General features: G+C 50.2%; 2 protein-coding genes and 1 long non-coding RNA gene across 13 annotated transcripts in view; 1 reads left to right on the forward strand and 2 right to left on the reverse strand.

Annotated features, from left to right (window-relative positions):
* Nucleotides 1-2,266: 2,266 nt before the first annotated feature.
* Hoxa3 (homeobox A3) overlaps nt 2,267-25,425 on the reverse strand; it is a 44,460-nt gene continuing 21,301 nt past the window's right edge. Inside the window, exons 3-6 of one of the 10 annotated variants that reach the window (XM_045135790.1) lie at nt 21,253-21,434; nt 17,025-17,105; nt 5,253-5,898; nt 2,267-3,933 (exon numbers count right to left, since the gene is read on the reverse strand). In XM_045135790.1, coding sequence (XP_044991725.1) covers nt 3,134-3,933; nt 5,253-5,778 — 1,326 coding nt within the window. In that variant the 5' untranslated portion in view covers nt 5,779-5,898; nt 17,025-17,105; nt 21,253-21,434 and the 3' untranslated portion in view covers nt 2,267-3,133. Of the gene's footprint in view, nt 3,934-5,252; nt 5,899-8,738; nt 8,777-9,531; nt 9,553-13,002; nt 13,589-16,775; nt 16,853-17,024; nt 17,141-18,852; nt 19,034-21,252; nt 21,435-25,425 lie in introns of those variants that run through there. The other 9 variants (XM_045135787.1, XM_045135791.1, XM_004652792.2 and 6 more) reach the window with 9 other exon arrangements.
* LOC123455305 lies at nt 9,029-11,547 on the forward strand. 2 transcript variants are annotated; one of them, XR_006633814.1, is made up of 2 exons: nt 9,029-9,123; nt 10,488-11,547. It is a non-coding gene; the product is annotated as an uncharacterized LOC123455305 (long non-coding RNA). The 2 variants fall into 2 exon arrangements; XR_006633813.1 differs by lacking the exon at nt 9,029-9,123 and adding an exon at nt 9,297-10,338.
* Nucleotides 22,837-25,031, reverse strand: Hoxa4 (homeobox A4). Its single transcript, XM_004652642.2, has 2 exons — nt 24,425-25,031; nt 22,837-23,855 (listed from the first exon to the last, which is right to left on the reverse strand). Exons 1-2 carry the CDS (start codon nt 25,008-25,010, stop codon nt 23,506-23,508), a joined length of 936 nt encoding a protein of 311 aa, XP_004652699.2. The 5' UTR covers nt 25,011-25,031; the 3' UTR covers nt 22,837-23,505.

The following is a 25,425-nucleotide window of genomic DNA, read 5'->3' on the forward strand; positions in this document are numbered from 1 at the left end:
CTCTGGCCTTAAGAACACATTTCAGCTTCGAGCTTTTTCCAAGATCAAATGTGGCTGAGCTGAGAAGAGAGCAGGAAACGCAAGTAAAAAAGGAAAACTAGTCTTGTTTAAAAATATTTTTTAGAAGTGCAAAGGGTTATAAGACTGCTTTTAGGAAAGGTGTTTTGCAGATTCTTGGGATGGTGGCCTTGGGCATTTGCTTTTACCAGAAAGTACTGAGGGGTGAAGGAGGGGAGTTAGAGAGCAGAGCTGCCTGCTAACGCTGGGCTTTGTCAGGGGCTGCGTGGGTGAGAGCTTTCAGCCTCTCTCAGTTGCCTTAATTCAAATACCATCTGGAAGAAAACCCTTTTCTGAGACTGCTCAACACTGAAATCTTCCCCAAATCTATTACTTTAACTCAAGAAATATTTTAGTAAAGATTTCTTTTTAATATCTAGGAAGGTGGGGGTAAGATAGATATTTTTCTTTGAAAGCTAAAATGAATGTCTTGACTGGTAAGGTACGGGAAATCATATTACAATCTCATTTTGCAATCTCTTCCCTGAGGGGAGGAAGCTTCCAAACCATTTCTCCCTCAGCTAAAGAGTAGATGTTTAGAATGGGTTCAAATACTGGTTTCCCTGAAAGATTTTCAGGTAAAGATATTTTCTCTCTCTCTCTCTCTCCCCCCCCTTCCTCCCTCCCTCTTTCTCTCTCTCTCTTTCTCTCTCTCTCCTTCCCTCTTTCCCTAATGCTGTTCCTTATTTTCTCAGGTAATTTTCGTGTCTCTGAATGCTTACTTAAAAAGAAGAATCCTGCGTGTGTTCAGAATAAACAACCATAAGGCTCCAGTCCTCACAAAGACTGGTTTTCCAGCCTCTGCATTTCTGAGGTGCGCACCCTGCTTTAGCTGGGAGATTGGGATGAGGGGAGCAAATCTACTTCACCACGGGCAGAATTCTTTGAAAACCCGAACCACAGGACAGATGCGGGGTGGGGGGGGAAGCTTCTCCAGGGTGTGAAGCACTCAGCTCTCCCGTAATGGCCTGATTTTGGTTTTTCTGAGATTTTTCTTTCTTCTTAAAACATGAAGTTCCCTAAAAGCTGCTCATTGGGACTCAGCAGGTACCCAGGAATGGCCTCTGTGCCTGCTTCTAGAAGGATTCTGAGGGTGCGTGGGGAGGGAAGATAGAGGCCATGATGATGGATGTTTGAGATTGAAAACAAAATGGCGACATTTTCTACTTCTGCCCGTGGCAGACGCTGTCCAAGGCGAGGGGCGCAGACACTCCTCACCTCCAGGCACAGGCGGTTCACTTCCAGCTTGGAGGGAGGTGAGGATGAGGGATGCAGCTCTGAGGTTTGCAATTTCTGAATCTGGCTCCTTTTCCCCAGTAATTTTTTAACCTCAAAACGGAAATGTGTTCGTTCTACTGCTCTTGGCTTTGCCTCTGCAGCCAGCCCCTCGGTGGTAGCGTCTTAAACCCAGAAGTGGAAATGGGATATTTTGCTTCAGTAGCATCAAATGAAAGACGTACTTAAACAAGTGCATTATTATTAGAAAGATATCAAATCTCCTTTCTCTCCCCCTCCCTCGGCGGCCATAAAAAGAAAGCCCGGAGGGGAAAGGAGAGTAAATAAATCCACAGAATGGCAAACGCTAAATTCCAGGAGAAAGCTTTTGCTCAGAGCCAAAGAGGGGCTCAGGAATTCTCTCCTGGGCTCGTGGGGAAGCCCCGGTCCCTTTGGAACTGCTCCGCTCTAGGGGGCGATTTTAGGACGGCTTTTCCGCCCCCCTCCTGGCGCTGTAATGGACCGCGAAGCATCCACGCTGGAGACTGGGAGTCTGATGGCTGTGGGAGAGCTCAGCACCCCGAGATTCCCGAGGCTGAGGCTGTCTGGTTCTCTCGCCGGGGAAGCGCGGAGGGCACCGCCTTGGGTTCTCTCTCTCTCTGTGCGGTCGCCGGGCACCTGTGCACCCCCCGTTGCGCCTCGGGCCCGGCTTCCTTTGTTTCTTCTGCACGTTACACTGCGCAGCCCGGCGCCCTCCGCCTGCCTCCGCGGCAGCTGCGAACCAGGCGACCCAGGGGGTTCGAAGCACAGCATTTCCTGAGCAGCCGCCGCCGGGGACCCGGGCCTCCTTCCCGAGAACTCGCCCAGCTTCCAGGCGACGAGTGGCCGGATAGGCCGCGCACCGATCCTCGAGCCGCCGCCCACTCTGTCAGCTCGCTTCTGCCTGGATTCCACGCCGATCCCCATCTTCAAAGAACCCCTTCTGACACGGAACTTAATCAGAATAAAAACTTTATTTTTTTTTCCCTCAGAATGTGAGCAGCAAGGAATGTAAAATTCTCAAAACAAATCTAGCATTTTTACGTTTACAGATGATTTTTTTTTTCGGTTTTGCCGGATGTTACAAACTTAAACCATTGTTTTAAACGCTGGATCCTCTCTGGTTTTATTGCATCATTACCATTATTATAAAGGAATATTTCCCTTTCAAATAAATGTTTCTATGTATGCCAATACACCACTGAACAAAAGGCCCAAGAAACCTTCTGAACAATCAGGGTACAGAATTTTTTAATATAAATACGAACGGATGGGGATAAATAATATGTAAAACTTAAAACTATTCAATGCTTGCAAAAAAATATAAATAAGTCTGACTGTTCACCAGCATACACACACGAAAAGACGCACACTTAGTCATCTTTGCAAGGCAGCCCCTGTTTCAAAGCGCCTTTGATTTTTTTTTTTCTCGCTCATTACAAGAAGTGCAATTTAAAAAACTAAAACTTAAAAAAATCGCAATTGCTTCCTCTCGGGAGCCATAACGTTCGAACAAATTCACATTGAAAACTCGACTAGAACATTTGTTCATATACCCTGTTTCTGATCAAAGAATAGAGAGGGTAAAGGGTGCAGGGCCAGCAGCCTAGTTGGGGGGGGGTAGATATCGCTAGATACTGACAGCCATTCCAGCAACCAAGATTGCTACGTCACATAACTATAAAAACAAAATGAAGGAAGGGTGCAGAGGAAACAGAAAGGGGGGAGAGAGCAGGAAGAACCAAAAAAAAAAAAAAAGGGAAAGGAAGAAAAAAGAAAGGTGGGTGGGTGACTCTCCTGGCACACAGCCCCAAGACCACCATCACAGGTGGGTGAGCTTGGGCGCTTCCTGAATTCTTCCCTGAGAAGGATGGTGGGCGGTAAGGTCCGTGTAGGTGGGGTGCGGTTCCCCAGGCCCTGGCCCGTGGTGGTGACCGCTGCCCAGCGGCCCAGTGCCCCCATAGTCTATAGCGGCCGAAGTGGCATGGGGGAGGTGAGTTAGGCCAAAGAGTGCTGGCCCAGAGTTGCTCATGGGCTCCACATAGCTGCCCCCCACGAAGACGGGGCTTCCCTGTAAGTGTGGGGTCCCATAGCTGCCATTGCCCTGCAGGCTGTGAGCATGCGGGTCGTAGTCGGGGGTGCCCCCTGCGCTCGCACCCGCGTAGCGCTTCTGCGGGGGAGGTGGAGGCGCGCAGCTGGGCAGAGGAGCGGGGTAGGAGGCGGGTGGCAGCCCATAGGTGCCTTGGGGGGCCTTGGAGAAGGGAGGGGGCGACTGGGGCTCATAGGGGACGCTGTTCACCAGCGAATGCATTGAGTTCAGATAACCGCCCGCGCCAGGCGGCACTGGGCTGCGACTTGGGGACTGGCCCCCCGGGGAGGTTAGCACGCCCTTGCCCTTCTGATCCTTCTTGTACTTCATGCGCCGGTTCTGGAACCAGATCTTGATCTGGCGCTCGGTGAGGTTCAGCAGGTTGGCCATCTCCACCCGGCGCGGCCGGCACAGGTAGCGGTTGAAGTGGAACTCCTTCTCCAGCTCCACCAGCTGCGCGCTCGTGTAGGCCGTGCGCGCGCGCTTGGACGAAGCCTGCCCGGGCGGGCTCTTGTCACCGGCGCAGCTCTCGCCTGACACGACAGAGAGAGGAAGAGCAGTGTCAGGGGCAACCGGCTCCGCCCAGCTCCCTGACCCAGCCCGGCCCCAGAGATGCCTCTTCTGTCAGGGCCCAGAAGGAAGGGATTCAGCACCGTCCCTTCTCTGGGTGCCAGGGAAACAGTTGAGGTAGCATAGCCTGCATTCAGCTAAGGAGCAAATCACAGGCTTCTCCAAGGGGGAAAAGGGAGAGGGTAGAGGAACGCCCAGTTTGCTTTCTAGAGTTTTTAATTTTCTGATTCATTGACTGACCCATCAGACAAGAAGCTTCCTGTGGGCAAGTGTCACCACCTTCACTCTGAGCACAGCAGCTAAATGTGGGAGACCTAATTTGTACTCCCTGACTATATATACCCCTCCCTCACTGTATTGCTAAATGACCAGGCAGTAGCTTCAAGTTGCCAATTTTCAAATCTACCTAGAGAACATGGGCAAAGTGGACATCTCACACCGGAAGACCTCTGCCCAAAGGAGTCCAGACCCCAGAGAAGCTCTCTAGCTCTGGTAGGGAGGCTCAGGCCTCTTGGGATGGGTCCCTGTCACTAAGCAGATCACCCAAATTGGTCACTTGTGTGCTCTTACCCTCCTTGGTCTTCCCCAAATACTGGCTGTGAAGGCACCAGATGATCAGAACAGAGTACTGGCAACTGAGGCAGAAAAGGGCAAAGGTATCCAAGATGCTAGGAAGCCCCAGGCCTTTCCTCCACTGGAGTCCAGTTCCAAGAGCCCCATGTGGTTCCCATTATGATAACAAGCCAAATCCCCTCCCCCAGGACATCCCCCGGCTGCGGCTGCCTGCCTTCATTGTACTAAGATTGAGCAAGGCCTTCCTAGAGGTAAGGCAGCCACTCCATCTGCTGGAGCAAAGATTGGCTCTGATCACAGACACAGCACTGAATGGGATTTGGAGAAAGGTTTAGCCACATTTCAGTATGGGGGGTGGGGATGATGCTGTTTCGGTAGAAAAATGGAGCTGTGCTTTAAGAGGCTGGGTTCAGGATGATTCTGCCCAGAGGTCAGAACAGTAACAGTGAAGCCAAGAGGGATTCCAACTCCACCAGGCTCAAATTGTACTCGAAGGGGTCCAGAGAAAGGCCAGTCAAGTTTATGCCTAGGGATTTCCTGACCCACTGAGACCCCGTCATCACCTCTCTAAGTCGCAAGATTCTGGAAACCTTTCTTGGGACGGGGAAGTAGTGGACATTTCTGGAAATGTTCCATGCCCCCCAGATTTGCTGGCTGTGGTTGACAGTGGCTTTGGGGCCCAGAGCTCCGCCACAGGCCCCCCTTTTACCTGAGCTGGAGCCGCTGTTTTTTTGCTTTGTGTTCTGCCTCGACTCTTTCATCCAGGGAAAGATCTGTTTGGCCACCGTGGGAGAGTTGAGTTGGGGGCTCTTGGCTCTGCTGGCAGGGGTAGGGTTGCTGTTGGCACTCTGAGGGGGGGAGACCGATGAAGGGGGTTGGGGAGCCGCAGGGGTGGGCGCAGGGGCCTGCGGTGGGGGTTGGGGTGGCTGTGGGGCCGGGGGCGCGGCCTGGGGTGGAGGTGGGGGCAAAGGCGAGTCGCCCAGGCCTGGGGGCTGGCTGGGCGGGCCGCTCAGTGTGCGCAGACACGCTTCAGTCAGCTCATGGGCCTTGGGGTGGCCCCCAGCGCTGGCAGGCGACTGGAGTGAGCAGGCGGGTCGGTGGTACTCGCCGTCGGTGCCCAGAGTGGCAGATGCCCCGTACGGCTGCTGACTGGCATTATAAGTGAAACCGTTGGCTGCCTGGTAGGGGTAGCCACCGTAGATCGCCGAGCTGTCGTAGTAGGTCGCTTTTTGCATCGCGTTGTTTCACGATCTTGATCGCACACTCTGACGGGGGCTTGACACCCGTGAGGGCGCACATTGGCACGCCCCTGCGGTCACGTGACGCTCCGCCGCCAATGGTCGCCCCGCGCAGACCTGGGGGGGGGGGGACAAGCAGCGCGGTGAGGGCTCCGCGCAAATCCATCTTGCTCTCAATAGCTAAGTGACATGAAAGCCATAAAAGAAAAAGTGGTCAGCAATATTTAGCAGCAAGACGTGGCCCCGGGCGCAGGGAGCCGCGCTATAAAAAGCTGCTGGAATTTACTGGCAGCTACAAATATTTGCTTAACTTGGGTCTGGAGTTGGGGGATTTTCCGCGGAGGGAGAAGGAGAATGAGTGAGGGCTGGAAGCCAGGTCTCTGGAGCCCTGGTCCAAAATGAGAGAGGCTTTGTAAGCTTGGATGAACAAGGTTGGGATCCTTCTTTTTCAGAGAAGAAACCAATCGAAGTGTTTCTCCTGTTCACTCCTTGGCATCGTCCAGAGGGCCCACGGCTCTCCTCAGATCTTTGGAAAGCCACAAGAAAGCAGAAGGGAGCTATTGGTTGCCAATTTTTTCCTTTACAGTCCCCACTTCAGGACTCGTAATTCCCAAAAAGTCCTGAGGTGGTTGACTTCCTCATCAGCCTTTTATTGGGACTTCCTACCTGCAAAAGAGCTTGACCCCAAAAAATTCTTTAGACAACTGCTCTATCAGAGCATGATGGAGTTCAGAAGCTGCACTTGTTATCCATCAGGGATAGGACCAAGCAACTTCAGTTGAACCCCTTGTGGCCAAGAAGGGGTGGGTAGAAAGAAAACTTTGGGTAGAACGTGTGTGTGTGTGTGTGTGTGTGTGTGTGTGTGTGTGTGTGTGTTGGGGGAAGGACCAATAACATCATCACACCCAACAACTCACAACTCAACTCCTGAACCATTCTTTCCTCTTTCCCTATTTCTCAGCGGGCACTTCATAGCAAGCGACCCCCCCCCCATTTTTCCAGTTACAGGAGGTTCCCCAACTCTCCTGTCTTGGACTTTCTGAGGTGGTGTTATTCAGGACAACTATCAAATTCTACCTGCTAAACATGATGGATTAGGGGAGAAAAAAAACACAACCCACCAGGAACCTGAAAAACCAGCGTTCATCTCCATGACCACAGCTTGAACTCTCCTTCCAACTTAACGATAATAGGTTCTGTCTTAGAAACTGCTATGTAATTTGATGTATGGGGGTCATTTGGCTCCAGACAAGGCATGGAAGCACAAGCCATAAAACCCTGCCAAAGTTCCCTGATCTTGGTGACTGTTGTTGATATTTGTTATTTGGCACATTTACCTGATTCAGAAATACCAAGTCACAGAAAATCTACAAAGAAAATCTAAAAAGAAAAATTGGAACCCTTCTCGACTCTCTTTTATTTAAAAGCAGTTTGCAGACATGCAATCCGTTTTCTGCTAGTTTTCAGTCTTTCTATGGCAAACTTCTAGTTCTCAGCAAAAGTTCCATGTGAGTTCCATACAGTCATACACATAAACACACTCAGAATGTGGGTCTTTCTAACCATTAGGAAAACTATAATGACAAATTTATGAAGACAATAGTTGACCAACCATATATACTAAACCCCAGAGTTAGTCAAGTTTTTCAGGACTTGCAGATGTTAACTAAAAGATAATAATAATAATAATAATGAGCACCTAACCATAGCTGATTATAATTTTGTTTTTACTAACAGACTCCCTTAGATTTCATGATTAAACCAATACTCTGATGAACATCTGGAAAACAAGCGCGATTAATTTTCCAGAACCCCAATTAAAAATTACAGCACTGCTTATCCGGAGTTGCTGTACATGCTCATGAACCCTGAAGTATTGTTTCTCCTTTCGAAATAGATATGGAGCTACACAGACCATCAGGGGAAGCAAATAAAGGATAAAATAAAACTTAAAAGTGAATTGCTATCTAATGTCTAGGTTTCCTGTTCTTTCCCTGAAAACAGTTCCTATTACATTTGGTAGTGTTAATGTCTGCCATTATAAATTTTTTATATACCAGGCTTGCTTAAAATAAAACGTCAGGTTGAGAAAATTACTCTAGACACTTGAACAGCATGGTATCAGATAAAACAATATTAAGCTGATTTTGAACATGCAGTATTTCTAGTGACTTGCTAATCCATTATTACAAGTTATTACTGGCTTGCTACCTGCTTTAAGCCTTTTCATCAAGCTGTGTGTTGTCTTGTAAAATAACAGAAATACCTTTTAAAAATCAAACAGCATAGGACAGCTTCCATAAATTCAAAATACGGATTCAACTAAGGTATCTCACCAAAATCCTTCCTATTGTTTGAGGTCTATGATCACCTTGGAGCTCACACAACGCCCCCACTCCAGCCCCCAAAGTTTCCAACCTAGTAAAGAAGTTGGAGATTTGCCAGCCAGAAAACTTTGCTTTGGCCCCCTACCCCTAGTAAGGGCTGCGGGTAGAGGGCGATGCCTCCACAAAGATCTGCTCTGGACAATAACCTCCAGGTGCAAAAGCTGAGTTGTTGGGGCTAAACTGAGTGCTGGAAGCAAGCCCTATTGTCTCTAAGCAAGGTATGTCCAAATTCCACCTCCTTCCTCCAGACACCTCTCCCTCCCCTTCCTTCGCGACCCTCACCCGAGTTTGAACCGGGACACCTAGGAAGAAAGAACCCTCGTCCTCTACCCACTCCTCCCTCGGTCTCCCACCCAGAAAAGTTGAGGCTGGGCTAGGGGGAGAGGGAAGAGTGGGGGCGGGGATGAGAAAGCGGCCTGAACTGAAGTGTAAGGGTATCAGTCACTGCCGGGAAGGAAGCTCCGGCTAGTGAACTCTTCTTGAACCGAGATTTAAGTCTGCGGCCATAAATCACCGAGACGTAAACTCCGCCATTCAGCGCGGAGCGCGGCCGGTTGTGGCCCAGCTTACCTTAACTTCTGCTGAGCGCCGCGAGCTCGGGCTCGGGCTCCGGCCCCCGGGCCGACTCCGAGGCCCACCGGGTCCCCTCGGCGCGGGATGGGCACCGACCCTCAGCATCCGCCGAGACGCCGGGCAGGCGGGCGGGCGGGCGGGCGGGAGACCCCAAGGCCCGGACTCCGCCGCGCAGAGCAGAGCGAGGTCGCTCGCTCGCTGCTCCGGCAAGGCTCGCCCAGGGCGGACTGGGGCGGCTTGGACCCCCCCTCCCGCCCACCCCACCCACCCTCCCTCCCCTCCCCCACCTCCCCGCCCCCTGCCCTTCCCGAGGGCAGCCGCCCGGCCGGGAGATGAGCTCTAGCGCGGCGCGGGCGCTGCGGGGCTAGTGGCACCGACTTGGGTATGTTTCTTATGAATATTACGCGCGGAGCTGCACGGCTCGGGGGTGCGGTGAGCAGTGCGGGGCGGGCGGGCGGGAGGGGAGACCGGAACGGCTGGGGAAGCGCAGGCCGGCGTGGGGGATGGGGATGGGGAGGAACCGGAGCGAGCTCGCAGGCGGCGGGAGGAGGGCGGCCTCCCCCACCCCTACGCCCTCCCTCTCCTCCTTCCACGGCGTCACTAAAGTCCAGGAAAATTATGCTAATGAGGACAAACGGCTCTCACAAAGGGGCTCACTTGCCCAGTTCTATTTCTTATGAATCCGTTTGAAAAAGCATGCAGCCCTCTACCCTGGGCATTTCCATTGGGGTAGCAAAGGGCAAAGAGAGAATTAGAGATGAGTTGCCAGACTTGAGACCTTTCACTTCACCTGCAGCCTCCAAGCCAGACACCCCAAAGCCGGTCTCTGAAGTGCGGGGGGACTGGGCCTTTCTCCAGGGGCCTTCCTAAGAGCAACTCAACAGTATTTGCTTACGTTTTGTGGCCGAAACTGTTGACGTCCTGCAGCCAGGGGGGCACTAAGCTGGGGAGATGGCTATCTATCCCAGCAGTGAAACGGAGCTCTCTGGGATCAGGCACACTCAAGGGTGCCTAGAATCCCAGGCCTCCAGCCCCCCTGTGTCCGCTCGCCCACGGGGAGGATAGACAAGGCTCTCAGGCCAACACAAACGATATCCATGATATTTTGCCCTCTAATTAGTCGAATGGCCTTTCCTTCCCTGAACGGAGTAAAGGCCCAAGTGCGCCACAACTTTAAAGAGGATGCTATCTTCCCAAAGCCCCCCAGCCCCCTCAGCTTCTCAGCTTCAGAAGAAAACTCTTCAAGGGGATGAGATTCCAAAAAAGAGAGAGAAATAGAGCTTTCGTGCAACTCCGAGGCGTCAACAGAGGTCCTTCTCAAAGGAAGGTGTTAAAAATATAAGTAGTATGTTTAAACTGTCAGGGAGCCAAAGTGTCACCTTAGAGCAAAAACAAAGTCAGAGAAAAGGGAGAAATCAAAAAGTACTCCGGGCCAGGGTGGCCTCATGCATACCAATGGTTTTTGTCATTTATGGCTCGGTAAGATTTATGACTCGGCGCCCCAAAGCTGTAAACAGAGCACAAAACAGCAAACACTTGCTCCTTATGGCACACTGCAGCACAGCGACTTGAAAGGAGGAGCCCGGGCGCGTAGGAGGTGAGAGCCGGGGCAAAAATCCGCTTGGCCGCATTTTTTCTTCAAACCCTCCGGGTCGGATGTGGCATTTGAAGAAAGAAGGCGTGGGTCAATAATCAACCCGCACTTTCTCTTCTAAACTGCTGACGCGACTCTCGCCGCTTTTTCAGCTAAGCTCGCTGCAGGGAAGTCCAGCTCCTGGTGAGAACCTGCCCGGGAAAGGGGATGATCTGGGACAAGGGGACCGAGGGCTCTGGAACCAGGGCTAGGGCGGCTGCCACGAAGACCTTTCCAGACAAGACCAAGCGGGACTGGACTGAGAAGTCGTGGGAGCCGTGGCAGATCTGGGGCACCAGCTCAGCTCAGGCCTGGGCCTCCTCCTGCCCCGTTTCGGGGCTGTAGGCCCTGGCAAGCAAAGCAGAGCTCTGACTGACTTCGGAGACTAAGGTCTGGCCTCCTGGTATTCAGATTCATTGCTGTCCCAGTGACTGGCCCCATCCGAAGGGCTGACTTGGAGCCATGGGATGCGAGATGATTAAAATTAATCGTTTACAATGCCAGAAGGTTTCTGTTGGTTTGTTATTGTTTGGTAAGACAAAATACAATATTTGATGTCCACCTCCAGAAATTGTCCACTGTTGCTGTGTGATTTCTAGTCAAAATCTACCATAGTTAACCCGGCTTCTCCAAACACAAGCTTTTCTTTGCTGAAGATCCCTTGGCATCTCCAACTTCCCTGAGTGCCACGGCTTCCAGGAGACTAGAAGACCACATTTTCTCAGCCGCGGAAGAGTCGCTGGAACAAGAAAGTGTCTGGTGGTACCTTTCTACCATTTGAGGGGTGCCCTGACCATTTCTGAAAGATCTCAGCAGCTTCGAGGCTGTCTGTCTGTGCTCCAGGGAGGAAGGTGAGGAGTAATTTTTGGCAAAAAGGAGGCATCAAAATTCAAGATGCGGAGGAAGGTTATTGAGGAAATATATTTCCCTGTGAGGCTGAGGCCGCCGGCATTTTGAGAGCAGAAGGGAAACAGCCCCTTTAGTAGCTAATAGCTCAGTCGTAATGGGTGGTTTTAGCTCTCTCCTAGGAGGACAAACCAACTGTGTTCTATGAAAGCAGCTATTGGCTTCTCACTGTGCATGCTTATTCAGAACCAGCTCAAAGAGTCCATCGTTAGATATTTATTCTGCTTTCTGGAACTGAAGCGACAATAAAAAGATGCCTCTACAAAACCTCGGTTCCCTTTCTCATTCTTTCTAGTGAAACTATATTATTTATGAGTCTTTAACTGGGTCAAAAATGCGCCAGAACTGGGTCATAAATCATATGAAATGCTGACAAGTAATTGAACAGCAATTAAAGCTTACATTTTATTTCCAAGGGGTGTTTTAGAGCACTTGAAACAACCTTAGTTAAACGCGGTGACCACCGAGGAAGGCATGGGGGAGGGTAAAATCATCCTTCCAGGGGAAATAAACCCCACTCTTGTAGGGGGAAGTCGGCTTTAAATTTTTTTAAGCAAAGAAAGAAGTAAGATACATTTTTAAGAAGTCAAAGGGGGCAAATTGATTCCTGACTCCTTGTAAGCAGCCCCTTTCCTGCTTAAGGGAACAGATTTAAGCACAATTTCCTCTACCTTTCTGAAGTTTCCACTCTTCCCAGGAGCATGGGTAGTCCCGTCCCCAAAGCCCAATTAGCTAGGGCTTCCCTGCTATTTTGGAAGCATGCTATTTCACTCTTACTTGCCTCCATTCTGACATCAGCTTCCTTTGTGGGAATCAAAAGCAAGAGAAATGCCTGCCTCTGCTTCCCTAAGATTGTCTCTTCAGAACTCCCTCCCACCCAGGGCATCCCTGGCCAGTTCTTTAACTCTCCAGACTGCTTTGGAGAACACCCATGTTAAATACACTAATAGAAGCCCGGTCCCAGCCTGGGCTCGCCTCTGAATCTGAAACCGCTTTAGCCTCCAGGTGAACAGCATGCTTCCCCACCCCTCCACCACTCTCCTAGGTCTGAGTTGTCTTTCCCCCTCCTTCCTAGGCAGCATGCTAGAGAAACAATGGCATTGCCCTCTGGCAGGCTACTCGGATCCAGCACGAGGAAATGCACCCTGCCACCCAGCACTGAGCGAAGTGGCCGGAAGCATCATCAATAAAATGGCAGCGCATCTGCACATTTCCCGCATCGATTTTCCTCTTCCATCTGTTCAGGCTGCCGAGGTCAGCCCTAACCCTTCATGGTATTCGAATTCGTGTTCAGCAAACACCGGCCTGGCCTGGGAGCAGGACTCCCCTTCTGGGCTACTGGCCCCCACCCCTTCCAGAAGGTCTGGCCCTCCTTGATTCTTGTCACCACCAGACCACAGCTTCAGGACTTTTCCTTCTGCCCAGGAGCAGCTCCTGGGACCTCAGCCTGCCTGGTGCAGTGGACAAAGCCACCTTCACACTGGAGACTACTGGGTCTGTCTAGTAGCTCCCAAGAACCCTCCCTTTTATGCCCCCCAACACTTTCCAGGGAATTAGAGTCTGAGGCGCTACTGGGAATCCTTCAAATGGTTCTAAATTCTAAAGAGAAACAAAGGAAGAGAGAAAGGCTGAGGGTCCTGCCCATGATCCAGGGTCTCCTCGCCTGACCTTTGTCTCTCACAGCCATAACTCACTCTAGATATGAACAATCAGCGGAAATACCTTAAAATAAATTCCATCCTCCTGGTGTGGCCTGGAGTCCCATCAGTTAGCTGGCCCAGAACTGCTCCATGAGTGCTGAAAACTGCGACCGACTGACCGCTGGAAGAGTGCTCTCCCTCTCCGGAGAAGGGAAAGGAAAAGGAGGAGGTGGGTGCGTGGGGTGAGGGGAAGCTCTCCCTGTGTAGAGAATCTAGAAAACCACAGGCAAAGCCTGCCTGGGTCTCCGCTCCAAATACCACAATAATGTGTGGTATTATGTGCTCACGTGGTCATACGTCAACTTAAATCCTTTTATTTGAAATAGGGAATCACTGAAGGAACTAGGTTTCCAAGCAGGACATTTAGCATTGGGGGAAGGGAAGTGAGGGACCTTGACCAGTAGTTTGTAAGAGTTTTGTCTTAATAGGAGGATGCTAGGAGACACCCCCCACCCACCCACCAAAGCATGCCACACAAAGCCGCTTATCTCCACTTAGATTTCTTTACACACACTCCAAACACAAGGAACAGCAATGCTGTCCACCTTCTTAGCGTGCACTTAACTTTCCGTAGGGCCTTCCCTCCACAGACAAGCTGAAGCCAGCCCACTCAAGCCCCCCAGTCTCCTCTGGCCCACAGACCAGTACATCACAAAGCAAGAGACAAGCCCTGCAATGACTGGCCTGCTCAGTGGATTGCCTTATTGTCTACAATTCTGTGGAGTTTGCTACCACCCATAGCATACACCACAGCCACAGGAAAAACCAAAAAGGCCTATAATTACCTGACAAAACATGAAAGTTCTTCTTCCAAGTCCAGTTGTATTTGTTCATTGGCAGCCCATTAGGAAAGATGTGCTTAGCTATAAAGTTATGGATTAGGGTTTTGCAAAATCTGGGGAGGCATAATGCCCAGATGAAACCCATACTTCTATGTTTCCTTGGCCCATAGCTGTGTAATACATGAAATTACATGGTTCTAGTGATGAAAAATGTTAAGAGGAAATGATTTACTTTTCCCCCATGACAAGTGAGGGAAAGTACTTAGCTCCAGTCCCATGTCTTAACTTATAAAACAACCTGCAACTCTCTCTGCATACAGGGTTGTAATCTTTCCCTTAAGACAACTCCATGTCTACCAGCTGAAACTGAACTGAACCAGTCCTGCTCAGGAAGAACCTGGCTGAAATAAATAAGCTGCACCCCTCACCTGCCAGTCTCCACTCCCCACTCTTGCTTTCTACTTGGTGACACTGCCCACTCATTTCAACACTTTACCTTTCACAAGCTGTCTGAAAAGTTCCCCTTTCAGTCTTAGTTTTGAGATTTTAGTGCACTGAGCAGACCATAGTCTTTCTTTGTTTTTTTTGGGGTGTGTGTGTGTGTGTGTGTGTTTGTTTGTTTTGAAGCATGATCTCAATGTAGTCCAGCATGACCTGGAACTCCCTCTAACCCAGGCTGGCCTGGAACTCATGGGGCTCCTCCCACTTCAGCCTTCAGAATGCTGGGTTAAAGGCTTACACCACCACACCAGCCAGGCCTATGACCATAATCTTTTGTTCCTGGAGAGTAAGTCTTCAGCTGCCTATGTTTTAAGTTATGGCAGCTACAGGAGGCTCTGCATGACCTTCATCCTTTCTCCCCAGAGGGGGGATAGAAGGGGTCTGTTGAGATGTAAGAACCTAAGTAGTAAAGGGACCTGTCACTGGGGAGGGGGTCCAAATCAGGAAATCAGACAATAAAAAAAAGAAGATTTAATCACATGGAAGTAAGCACTGGTCTAAGCTGGTGGCAGAATTCCCCTGAGGCTCTGGCTGTGGTATAGTTAGAAGAACTTTACCAGTCCTGACCTAGAAAGAGAGAATCCAGAATGAAAGCTACTTGTCTCTGGTTTTGTTTTCAAAATATATTCTCCTGTCCCAATAGGACTCAATCTACTTTCTACCACATGTGTTCTCCCTAGTCACTCACACTGAGCTCTCCAGAAACTTGACTGAAAGGACCTGGGTGTATTGCCTAGTTGCTGACAGTGCCTTCCCCCACAGGTTTCTGTAGAGAAATCAGCTCAAAGATGAGAAAGAGCCTCATCAAAAATCTCAGGAGAGTTTCAGACACACAGAAACTCTCAAGGCCATAAATCAAGGGTAGAAGTCATTGGTACTGCTTTAGAGGAATGCTGTAACTTCAGTGAGGCCCAGAGGCATATCCATTCCATCCTGGATTCCCCATGCCACTACTTCTCAGTTAATGCTCCAACTGCTGTTTAACAATTAACATTAAGGACTTAGGATGGGATGGGTGTGAATTGGTGGGATGAGTAGGGGGAAGGATCTAAGGAAGTCATAGGAAATTTAACTTCTGAGTAAAAAACATCTTCTCTAGGAGCAAACAGGTTGGGCATCCCACCATGAGACCCAGCAACTGAGACTCTACTTTCCTGCAGCAAAGCTGTGAGCCTTTAAAAAACCAGGCTCAGTGCCCCCTCCACTCAGTGCACTAGCCTGGGGACTCACGTGAGCCAGGTCATCAGAGCCAAAATAGAGGGAAAGTTGGTTTGAAAGGAGCTGGTGACCAAGCATACAGACCATTAGTCAATATTTGCCAGGCTGTTGGCAGATTAGATATATCTGGACTCAAACACTGCAATCTGATTTCTCTATCAAAATTATACTCAGATGATGGATCATTATTTAACATGAGACATGTCCTATGAGGACAACAGCAGTATAACAGGGCTCCAAGTTCTACAGATATCTTGTTACTCAAACACCTGCAGCTGTTTATATCTGCAAGTGTCCTGTTGTTTGCAAAGATGCAAATCATGTATACATACTGTGCTGCAAATTCCTGAATTATTACATGTATATTAGAAATAAACAGACACAATAGTTGAGAAAGTAACCCAAGTACTATTAGTATTTTACTTTCTATTAATAAAATAACTGTATCCCAAATGCTATACTAGCCACAGAGCATCACTAAGTTGTATGTTACAATGAATGAACAATTTGAATGGGGAGCACATTTTAGGGAAGACTTGGGCCTAGGGGATAGAAAACAAAATCTCAAAACTTTTTATCAATAACTGATCTCTGCACTGGGGATATAGTTCAGTGGCAGAGCGCTTGCCTGTCACACACTGAGGCCCTGGGTTCCATTCCCAACCCTTTGAGTGGGGAAAGTCAAACTCTGAAAGAACAAAGCAAATTCATTCGTTCATATCAGGCTTCAGATAGCTATCTCAGCAGCCCCTCCCCCAAATAGGCATATAATTTATGGATCTTTTACAAGGTAATAAAACCATAGTAATTACCTCCCTACATCTCAAACTAAGAGAACAAATTAAGCCAGAACTTGAAAAGAATTTTAAAGAGTTTTTCCCCTTGTTCCAAATAGGAAAGAAAACATTCAGACATAGAAGACCTAAGCTTTTCCAGTAGGAAAAACAAACAAACAAACAAACAAAACGGCGAATGGCCCTGATGAGAGACTGGAGAAGACTTGCTGCTGCCCATGGCCTACTTATTGGAAATCCAGCAACTTCTCTCTTGCCCAGGAGAAGCAAAGAATCAGAGAAAGTGCCAGGCTCTGGGACAAGTTTCCTCAACAGAGAGCTGGGACTGGCCGACTATTTCCGAATTCGCAGCCTCCGCAGTCGCTGCAGCAGACAAGTGGAATAGCCCACGCAGGAGCGTCTGGCTGCCCATGGCCTTTACTTGCTTTTGTCCTGCAGTTCTGTGTAGTAATCTGTTCGGGGGCTTGCAAGAAGAAACAAACATACAAGTCTCGCCCTACCCGGACTTAAGCTCCTGTGACTGCTCTTCCTGCCACCACCGGCTTTGCAGAGGCCTCTTTGTCTGAGGATGCCCTGCGTGGTCAGGGCTGGAGGCTGAAAGGAACTCAGCTCCAAAACTCTGCCAAAGTTAACTATTGACCAGAACCACTTTCAACTGGTTGTGGTCGCCTGCAGCTGGATAGGGTAAACTCCTCCCAATCTCCTGGTACAAAGTTCCACACCCCAAAGAGTTTTGGCATAGCACTTACCTCCAAAGATGTTTGAATCTGAACCAGGAATGGTCTCCAACTCCGGGAGCTGGGAGTCCCCTTTTGCGGTGTCCAGGCCCTCTGCAGACAAGCACACAGTGGAGAGTGAACGGAGGCTGCGAAAGAAGGGAGTGGGAAGATTGGGGTTGGAAATGTGTCCTTTGCTGGGGACCCCGGTGGCCCTGGGGGTGACGCGGACACGGAGGAGTCGCCAGGGCACTCGTCCATGCGACAGCACTCATAGCTCGAATGTTCCAGTCTACAAATGACCCGAAGATGGTGATTTATTTTTGGAAAACAAATATATACTCCATCTCTGCACCCACGCTCTCTCCTTTTCTGATGGAGGGGGGAGGGATGGAAAATGGACTGGAGGAGGAGGAAGACAAGGTGTGAGAAGATTGCTGGTGGTGCGGGATCTGCTGGAGCAGCTCTGTGCGCACCGCAACTTGGGGAATGTGACTGCATGCTTTATTTTCTCTTGCAAACAAAGGGAAGCCTTGTCTGGAAGCGTTCAATCACTGACTGCTGAAACCTTACTAATAGCGGACATTTCTGTTGGCGGGAAATCAGACCAGGGCTCAATCCACAGAGCACAGGCAGTCTTGGGAGGTTTTGTCCTCTGGTTCATTCAAGTGCTGGGCAAGCCGTTTCTGGGTCCTGGTGGGCTGAGAGGATTAGGATGAGACCCAGTGCCAGAGAGCATGCCAACTTCCACTGCTGCTACAAATTGGGCAGAACCAGGGCACAGGGCCTGATCAGGGGGGGGCCTTTTCCTGGTGCAGTCTCATTCTTCACAATATCCAGAGCCCTTCTTTAGCCTAGAACCAGCACATGATCATGGAGGCCCCAGCACCTAACCTTCTAGGATCAGGACACAATGCTGAAAGGCCAGAGAACCACCCAGCTTGCTAAGCCTTGGCTCCCCTCTGCTGGACCCATGCTGGAGGTCAACTTCTACAGTCCTAACCCAAGGCCAGACTTCCCCAACCAGACCTGTAACCATCCACCCGCTCCAAACTAGGCCCTCATGGTCTGCCCTGCCACCATGGTCTCTGATACTGAAGAGGGACCATCAAATAGCGGAGCAGTCTCCTGACCCTTGACTTGGGAGCCTCGAAGACAAGTGTCAACAGACCGGCAGCTACCTTCTGCTTCCACTCCACCAGTGGCCTTTAGCCTCTATCAGGGACTTGGAATCCACCCTGGGCCCCTTTGTCTTGTACAAACTCACCCTCTGTGTCTTCAAGAGGAGTGACTCCCTGGCCTTGGGGCTCCTAGCATGACCCTGAGCAGGCTGGGGCATAGCCATCATGGACTTTGCTATTCTACTTCAGTTCAGAAAGACATCACCACCACCACCACCACCACCACCACCACTGCCTCTGCCTGCTGCTGCCAGGAGGGAGGCTTAGAAGTATTGTAATTATTATGGTTATTATTGCTGCTGCTATTTCTTTATCCCCAAATCGAATATTCATGGCTGCTGTTCCCCATAAATCCTCCAGCCTCCTGATTCACAGAGAGATGCTGCCCAGCTTGCGCTCTGCCATGGCCGGGGCTGCTGGGCCTCTCTCTCTCCCCGCGGTTTTGGCGTCCGCTTGCTCCCTCGCTGGCTAGCTGGCCCTGCGCTGGTGATTTATGAACGCCGGGAAAATTGAACAAAGCCGCCCTCGTCCTGTGGTACCTCTGCAGCCTTTCCCAGCGTGAATCAAGAACATCAGCAACTCTCTGCGCATCCGTCCCACCTCATCACCAAAGCCAGGATGTGACCACACAAATAATAATAAATAAATAAATAAATAAAAAGTACCAAGCCCAAACTCACGTTTCCCCAGCTCAGTGCGCTCCCAGCACTGCGGAAAAGCCTCAAGGCTTGGCGGGTGCTGGCCGGCCTGGTTCTCCCAGCTGAAGGAAGGGCTCTCGCCTGCCTTCCTGAAGGAGTTAAAAGCCTTTGGAGAGAAATCTGAGCGTGTGTGTATTTAAAAATCAAACAGGAACCTGTAGTCTCACTTCTGAGACATTCATTCTTAGTGTGGCCCGCACAACTCCGATCCATTCCTGACAATCTGCATTAATTATTTAATGAGTCACGTGACCTCAAAGATTACAATTTCAATATCTCCCTCCAACAGGCGCTACGCCTTTATCAGCTGCAACCAGAGCCCATGTTTAGCTTTTCTGGCCCCTGGATCTCCAGAATTCATTCGCCCTTTTCCTCACCAAGGCAAGGGACCCCCATGAAAATGTCAGAGTGAGTACAGCAGAATTAGTCATTCTGGGGCTACCAGTATTTTAAGGCCCCCTAACATCCCTCACCTGAGCCCAGTCAGTCCACCTGTCTTCATGCCAACACAGGGTACTTTGGTTACATAATCCCCCAGGACAGTGTTGATGGTGCATCAGAGAAGTCACTCTTCTGCCAGGCTGCACACACCTGTGGCCCTGCACATCATCACAAGCCCACATGCATATGTTCCTCCCTTCCTGCCTGTCACAATGGACAGGAGAAAAGTGCTTATGCACTTACTATGCCTCAAGAAGTAACCTAAGCACTTAAATCCAGGGAGATACAAAGGGCTCTGATCAATCTACACACGCATCAGCATAAGGAACATTGAAAAGGTTGCATTCAGCTGCCTCAGTTTCCTTATCTGTAAACTGAGACAAATGAATCAAAATGGCCTTTCACTTTGACCAGCCCCTCAACCTTGAAATTTCTTTCAAGTTCAGAAATCACTTCTAGAGAGAATGGGACTGAAGGCCTTGGAAGAAGAGATATCAGAGTCCCAAGCCAGAAGTAGAAGACTGAGAAAGCTTCCTGACAGCCTATCTACCTTCTTGATGATATCAAGAACACAGAACACCCTCCTTACCCTCCTTTTCCCCCTCTTTTCCTCCCCTAGTTTGCAGCCCATCCTCTATGAGGTATAGTTTCTTGAGCCAAGGTGTGACACAGGGAAGGGGTACCAGAAACAGTAGTTGCTGGTGGTGACCCTGAGTTCTTCCATGCCAGACTGTACCTAGGGATGCAGACCCCAAGTGAGGGACAAGAATGATTTGTCCCTTGAACAGAACCCACCTACAGAGATAGGAGGATACAGGTTTCCATTTGCTTCCTCTATCCTTTGGCGTGTCTTTATTTTTCCCCTTTAGGAAGGCTTGCTGATCTACTTAGTATCAGAACTGCTAAAAGAAAAGCAGCAGGGGTAAAGCTGCCCAGTTTGGGTGGGTGGGGGGCATTGAGGGGACTAGTGAGTGTGGAACACAAGAGGTATGGTGATACCCACCAATGGTAAGGGCTAAGAAACGGAGGGTAAGGGCACCCTTGGAGACCTGCTATAAAGGCAGAGATACTGTACAGTGGACCCAGCCCATATATCTAGGTAATCTTCCCATGAGCTCCTTCCTGGGTATTAAGTACTCTACTATGTCTGTCACACTTGAATTCCTGCTGTAATAAAACACAGGGTAGATCGTAGATTTCAGCAAAACTAGGAAAGAAAGCCTGCAAACTGCCATTTTTTCTTCGAGGGGGAGAGTGTTAAGTACTTAATTCAAACTGTGACCATTAAAATGTCTCCTATCCGATTTAGGTTGATTTCAGATGTTGACATAACTTTTATCTCCAGAGTCTTGCACAGCTTGGCTCTATGACTAAAGCAGATGAGTGTATTGGAGGGAGGGAGGAGGAGGGAGAAGGGAGTAGGAGAGTATGTGTAAGGGTCATTTTGGCTGGAGAATTATAGAGCTTACACAAAATACTATCTTTAAAGGTCAAGGGTTTGAGGGTTAGTAGGTTTGCTTAAAAAAAAAACAATTAATGAGATAGAAAATTTGTCCTCTCAGTGAACTCTTATGGTTGCCCTAGCAAAGGGCAGACAATGCATGATTTTGAAGCACAAAGTGAGATTTTCTAAGCTATTGTAGAAAGCTCACTTAAAAGCTAGCCCAGTATGAAACAGACAAGACACTCACTATGAAGAAATGACATAATCATTTGAAGCATTTTCAATAATTTTGATTTTGCAAAAGTTCACCACTATCTTAATAATCAACACAAAGTGACATTTTACCCTGTAACATCAGAAAAATGATGCCAATCTTCTCTTTTCTGGATGGGCAAGTGAAAGACACCCCCTTTACCTCCTTATTACTGCCTCCAGCACAAAGCCATTGAACATCCCATATCCTTCCTTCCCCACACAGGAGAAATGTAAGAATTTACCTTAAATGATGATCATATGCCATTTGAGGTTTTTCAGCTTGACACTCTCAATTTCCACTGAGAATCTAGGCATTTTTTTAGCAGACAGCCAAGATGCTGCTTCTATGCCTGAGAAAGCATTATTTGCAAGAAGATCCCTCTCTCCTCCACAGACTTTTCCCAGAGAATGCCTCTCAGAATTGCTGTTGAATCACAAAGAAGTATTTATTGTATGAGGTGATTAATGATTCCTGAGAAAATTGCTATTTTCAGCGTGATTTAATTTCGTTTTACAAGTGCGTGTAGTTGGGGGGGGTTAATAAGTTTCAGCAGCAGTTGTATTGCCTCCAGAAGTGCCTGGGCGCCTGTTCACACCTTATAAAATGTACTTTATGCCAATCTTTCCTGACTTGGGAAGTCATTTATGCATTCACTTGTCCCTGATTTTCTTGGTCTGTCAGAGACTGGCACCCATCATATCTCTTTTAATCCTGGCTAGCCTGTGGGGAGAGGACAGCTTGTACTAAGGGAAGCACTGGTAAAGAGGTACTGGTACCTACAGTGGTTGTGCATTTCCCACTCATGGAAAATGGCTTTACAAATCCTCCAATATTGTAGAGGTAGATGAGCACCCCTCCCCTCTCTGTTATAATTACTGAACAAACCCGAGACTGTATTTTTCCAAGGCCAGGCAACATAGCTAATATTCTGGGGCTAGTGTGCACTGCTTTCCTGAATCTTGGTGCCTGAGTACCAAGATTCAATAAGGCTACACGTACTAGGGTTACAGAGATTGAGAAGTGAGTTCTCATCTTTAACCTTTTGGATCTAGAGCACTGGAATTGGGCAAAAACATCCCTAACTATTTGAAAGTTGAGGAAAGTGACCCTAGGTCAGTGGTTGGCTTTCTGCCAGCAGTGAACTCTACCAGGTCTACTTTGCTTGGGGTGCATTTTAGGGTGTCATTATGCCTTTTATTTCCTCAGAGCATACTTGGGAAGGTATACGGGCTCTTCTTTCAAAACACAGAAACAAGCAAGCAAAAATCTCCATGCTGTACTCCGTGAAGAGGACCTTAGGACCAGCCAAGAAACAGAAAGCAATCTCAACCCTTTACACAAACTGTTTGATCTCTGGGGAAACAGGCAGATTAAGTGTGAAGGTGCAACAAATACCAAAGGGACCACTTCTTTCCAAGTGTGCTCAGAGTTCAGTGTGTAGGACAGCTGCAGAAACTCCTGGGCCTCCGCTCTGCATGGTTTCACCTTTCATTACAGGGACAGACACGTTTCCCTGTTTCTCTGGAAGCCTGAAAGCCTGACTGAGTTTGAGAAGAGGAGCCCTCTCAGGACTGAAGAACCTTTCTGTTCTTTGGAACATTTCCACGGTGGACAAGCTTGACAAGAATTCAGCTCAAGTTGAACACACACACACACACACGCACACACACACATATTTACACAAATTACGTGAGCACTCTGAATCCATGTGAACACAACGCAAGCTATCTATAAAGTTTCTACACACAAGGTCAAACATATCAATAAAGATTTGGATTTTTTTAATGAAAAGAATAGGAAACACATAAATCTGTCTCTTAGATTTTTAATGATTTTTAAAATGAAGTTTATTCTTAGCACATGGCTTTTTATATAGCCATATCACTTTGTACAGTTGCACATGGATCTAAATGCATTCTCCTCTCCCCCAGATTGTGCCACAGAATAAGACAGTATCTCTAAAACCATACCTTAAATAAATGTGAGGGAGGGAAAGCAACACGTCACACCTATCATCAAGGTCTACACATTTTGAGAATTAAATAATCTTATGAGGTCCACAATGTCTACAGTAAAGCTCACATGAGCTGCCTTAAGGAGGAGGAGGTAAGGAAGGTGGGAAAGGGTCTGCTTTCTTCTGATTGCAACAAACATAGAAGTATAGGTCCCCAAGTCAGCATGTGCTGTCCAGCTGACTTTCGACATCTCATCAGTATTTGGTGGCAAGTGGTCCTTCTCAGGTATCCAAAGTTGGCAGGGCTGTTCAGGCCAGCAGGTTGTACACCTAATCAGCATCCAGGACAACTGTCCTCTTTGGGGTGACAACCATCACACACAGTTACCAGGGATAATATCTTCTGATTTTGGTTATGGTTTTCACCTTGTTGGGTTGTTTTGGTGTCTGTAATGATTCACTTGGGAAAGAGTGGATGGGGATGGGAGCAGAAGAGAGGAAGAGAAAGGTAAGAGAGAGAAACTGGTCTATGTTTCTAGATTATATGGAGGAGGGAATAGGTGTGGAGGCACCAGGGAGGGGATGGGGATGGGGGTGCGGGTTGTGAGTTTGTGTTTTCCCTGGCGGGGGCCCGGCAGAGGCCGAGGTTGGGTTGGAAGACCGCATCTTGGTGTTGGGCAGTTTATGATCTTTCTTCCACTTCATCCTCCTGTTCTGGAACCAGATCTTGACCTGGCGCTCGGACAAACAGAGCGTGTGGGCGATCTCGATGCGGCGCCTTCGGGTCAGGTAGCGGTTGAAGTGGAACTCCTTCTCCAGCTCCAAGACCTGCTGCCGGGTGTAGGCGGTTCGAGAGCGCTTGGGCTCTCCTCCGTTATAACTGGGGTTGACTGAAAGCCAGCGCCCCGAAGGAGAAGGCCAAGGAGGAGGCAGTGGGAGAGAGGCAAAGGAGGAGGAGAGAGGAGTTAGGGTGGGGAAGAGCAATTGGACATCATCATTATATAATAACCTGACACCAAGTTCACGCAAGATACAGAAACCGGCAAAGAAAATGCTTCACAGGCTATTGACAACGGGAAACACCCGAGAGCCATAAAGAATGGTGCTGGGCACTGAGGCTGAAGAAAAGCTTCAAAGACACATGGCCCGAAGCCTCTGCCAGGACAATTAAATTTATGGGGGCTATAATTACTGCCCTAACAGTTTGGCGTCTCGTAAATCTCCCGATAAAGGGACCCTGGGTACAAAAGGGTTCTCACGTTGGGATCAGGCTGCTGGCTGGCGCGCACATCCCCACATCCATCCCACCGCAGTCCAGGCCAGATGGGGGGCTCCCCTCCCGAGGCGCCCTTCCCCCTCCTCTTCTCGGCCTCTCCCTGTGACCCCCCCAGTTCCGACCTTCCAACCCGGGCCTGGCCCTAGCCTCACACTCCCGCGCCTCCCCAGCGGCGCCACGTACCGGCGCTGACGTGGATCTTCTTCATCCAGGGGTACACCACGGGCTCCTTGCCCTTCAGGCCCGGCGGGCTCTTGTCCGCCAAGAGCAGCGGGCACGCGGGGGCGCTGCCCCCCGCGGGCACGCCCGGAGTGGCGGGGGCCGCCTCGCAGCGCCGCGGGGGCGCAGGGGGCGGCGGCGGGGGCTGCAGGCCGTGGCTCGCGTGCAGGCCGTGTGCCGCCGGGCCCTTCGCGTGCGCCTGGGGCTGCTCGGGCCGCCCGGGGCTGGCGCCGCCGCGGTAGCCGTAGGGGTAGGCGGTGTCCGGCGCGCCGTGCGCGGGGTAGAGGGCGGCCGCGGGGTAGGTGGGCTCGCGGGCGGCCCGCGGCGCGTAGTAGGAGGCGGGGGGCTCGCGGCTGTCGCCCGCGTGGGAGAGCTGGGGCTGCGGCGGCGGCAGGTGCTGGGTGGCGGGCGCCGGGGACGGCTGGTAACCGGGGCCCCCGCCGGGGCCGCCGTCTCCGCCGCCCGGGCCGCTGTGCTGCGCGTACTCCTCGAAGGGAGGGAACTTGGGCTCGATGTAGTTGGAGTTTATCAAAAACGAGCTCATGGTCATTAATTTGTGAAGTGCAAAAATACTAATTTTTCTCGCGTTGTCGTTTTTCTGGGCTCGCCGAGGCCCCTCCCCCTCTCGCCTCGCTTCCCATCCCCCCTTTTTCCCTCTGCGCCCTTCCCCTCCCCCCGCTGTCAAGTGCCCACCCCTCCCCCTCCCCCTCCGCCGCCGAAGCCGCCGCCAAAGTTTGCGCCGCTCCTCCCCCGCCCGCGCCCCGCGCCCCCGCGCCCCCGCGCGCGCTCTCTCCGCCGCAGCCCCGCGCGCGCCCCGCCCCGCCCGCGCCCCACGTGCAGCGCCCCCGCCAATGGGCGCTCCGCGCGCGCGGACCCGGATCAGGAAACGTGCGGGTGCTTGATGGATGCGGCTCTGGTGCCACGGGCGGGAGGAACAAGCAGGGGCATCGGTCCTTCGCCACCCC

Source organism: Jaculus jaculus, chromosome 16, assembly GCF_020740685.1.
Source record: "Jaculus jaculus isolate mJacJac1 chromosome 16, mJacJac1.mat.Y.cur, whole genome shotgun sequence".
NCBI classification, from domain to species: Eukaryota; Metazoa; Chordata; class Mammalia; order Rodentia; family Dipodidae; genus Jaculus; species Jaculus jaculus.

Coding starts and splice junctions, on each gene's coding strand:
- Hoxa4 (XM_004652642.2), bottom strand. CDS start 25,010: ATGACCATGAGCTCGTTTTTGATAAACTCCAACTACATCGAGCCCAAG. Junction 23,856..24,424: donor GAAGATCCACGTCAGCGCCG/GTACGTGGCGCC, acceptor GCTGGCTTTCAG/TCAACCCCAGTTATAACGGA.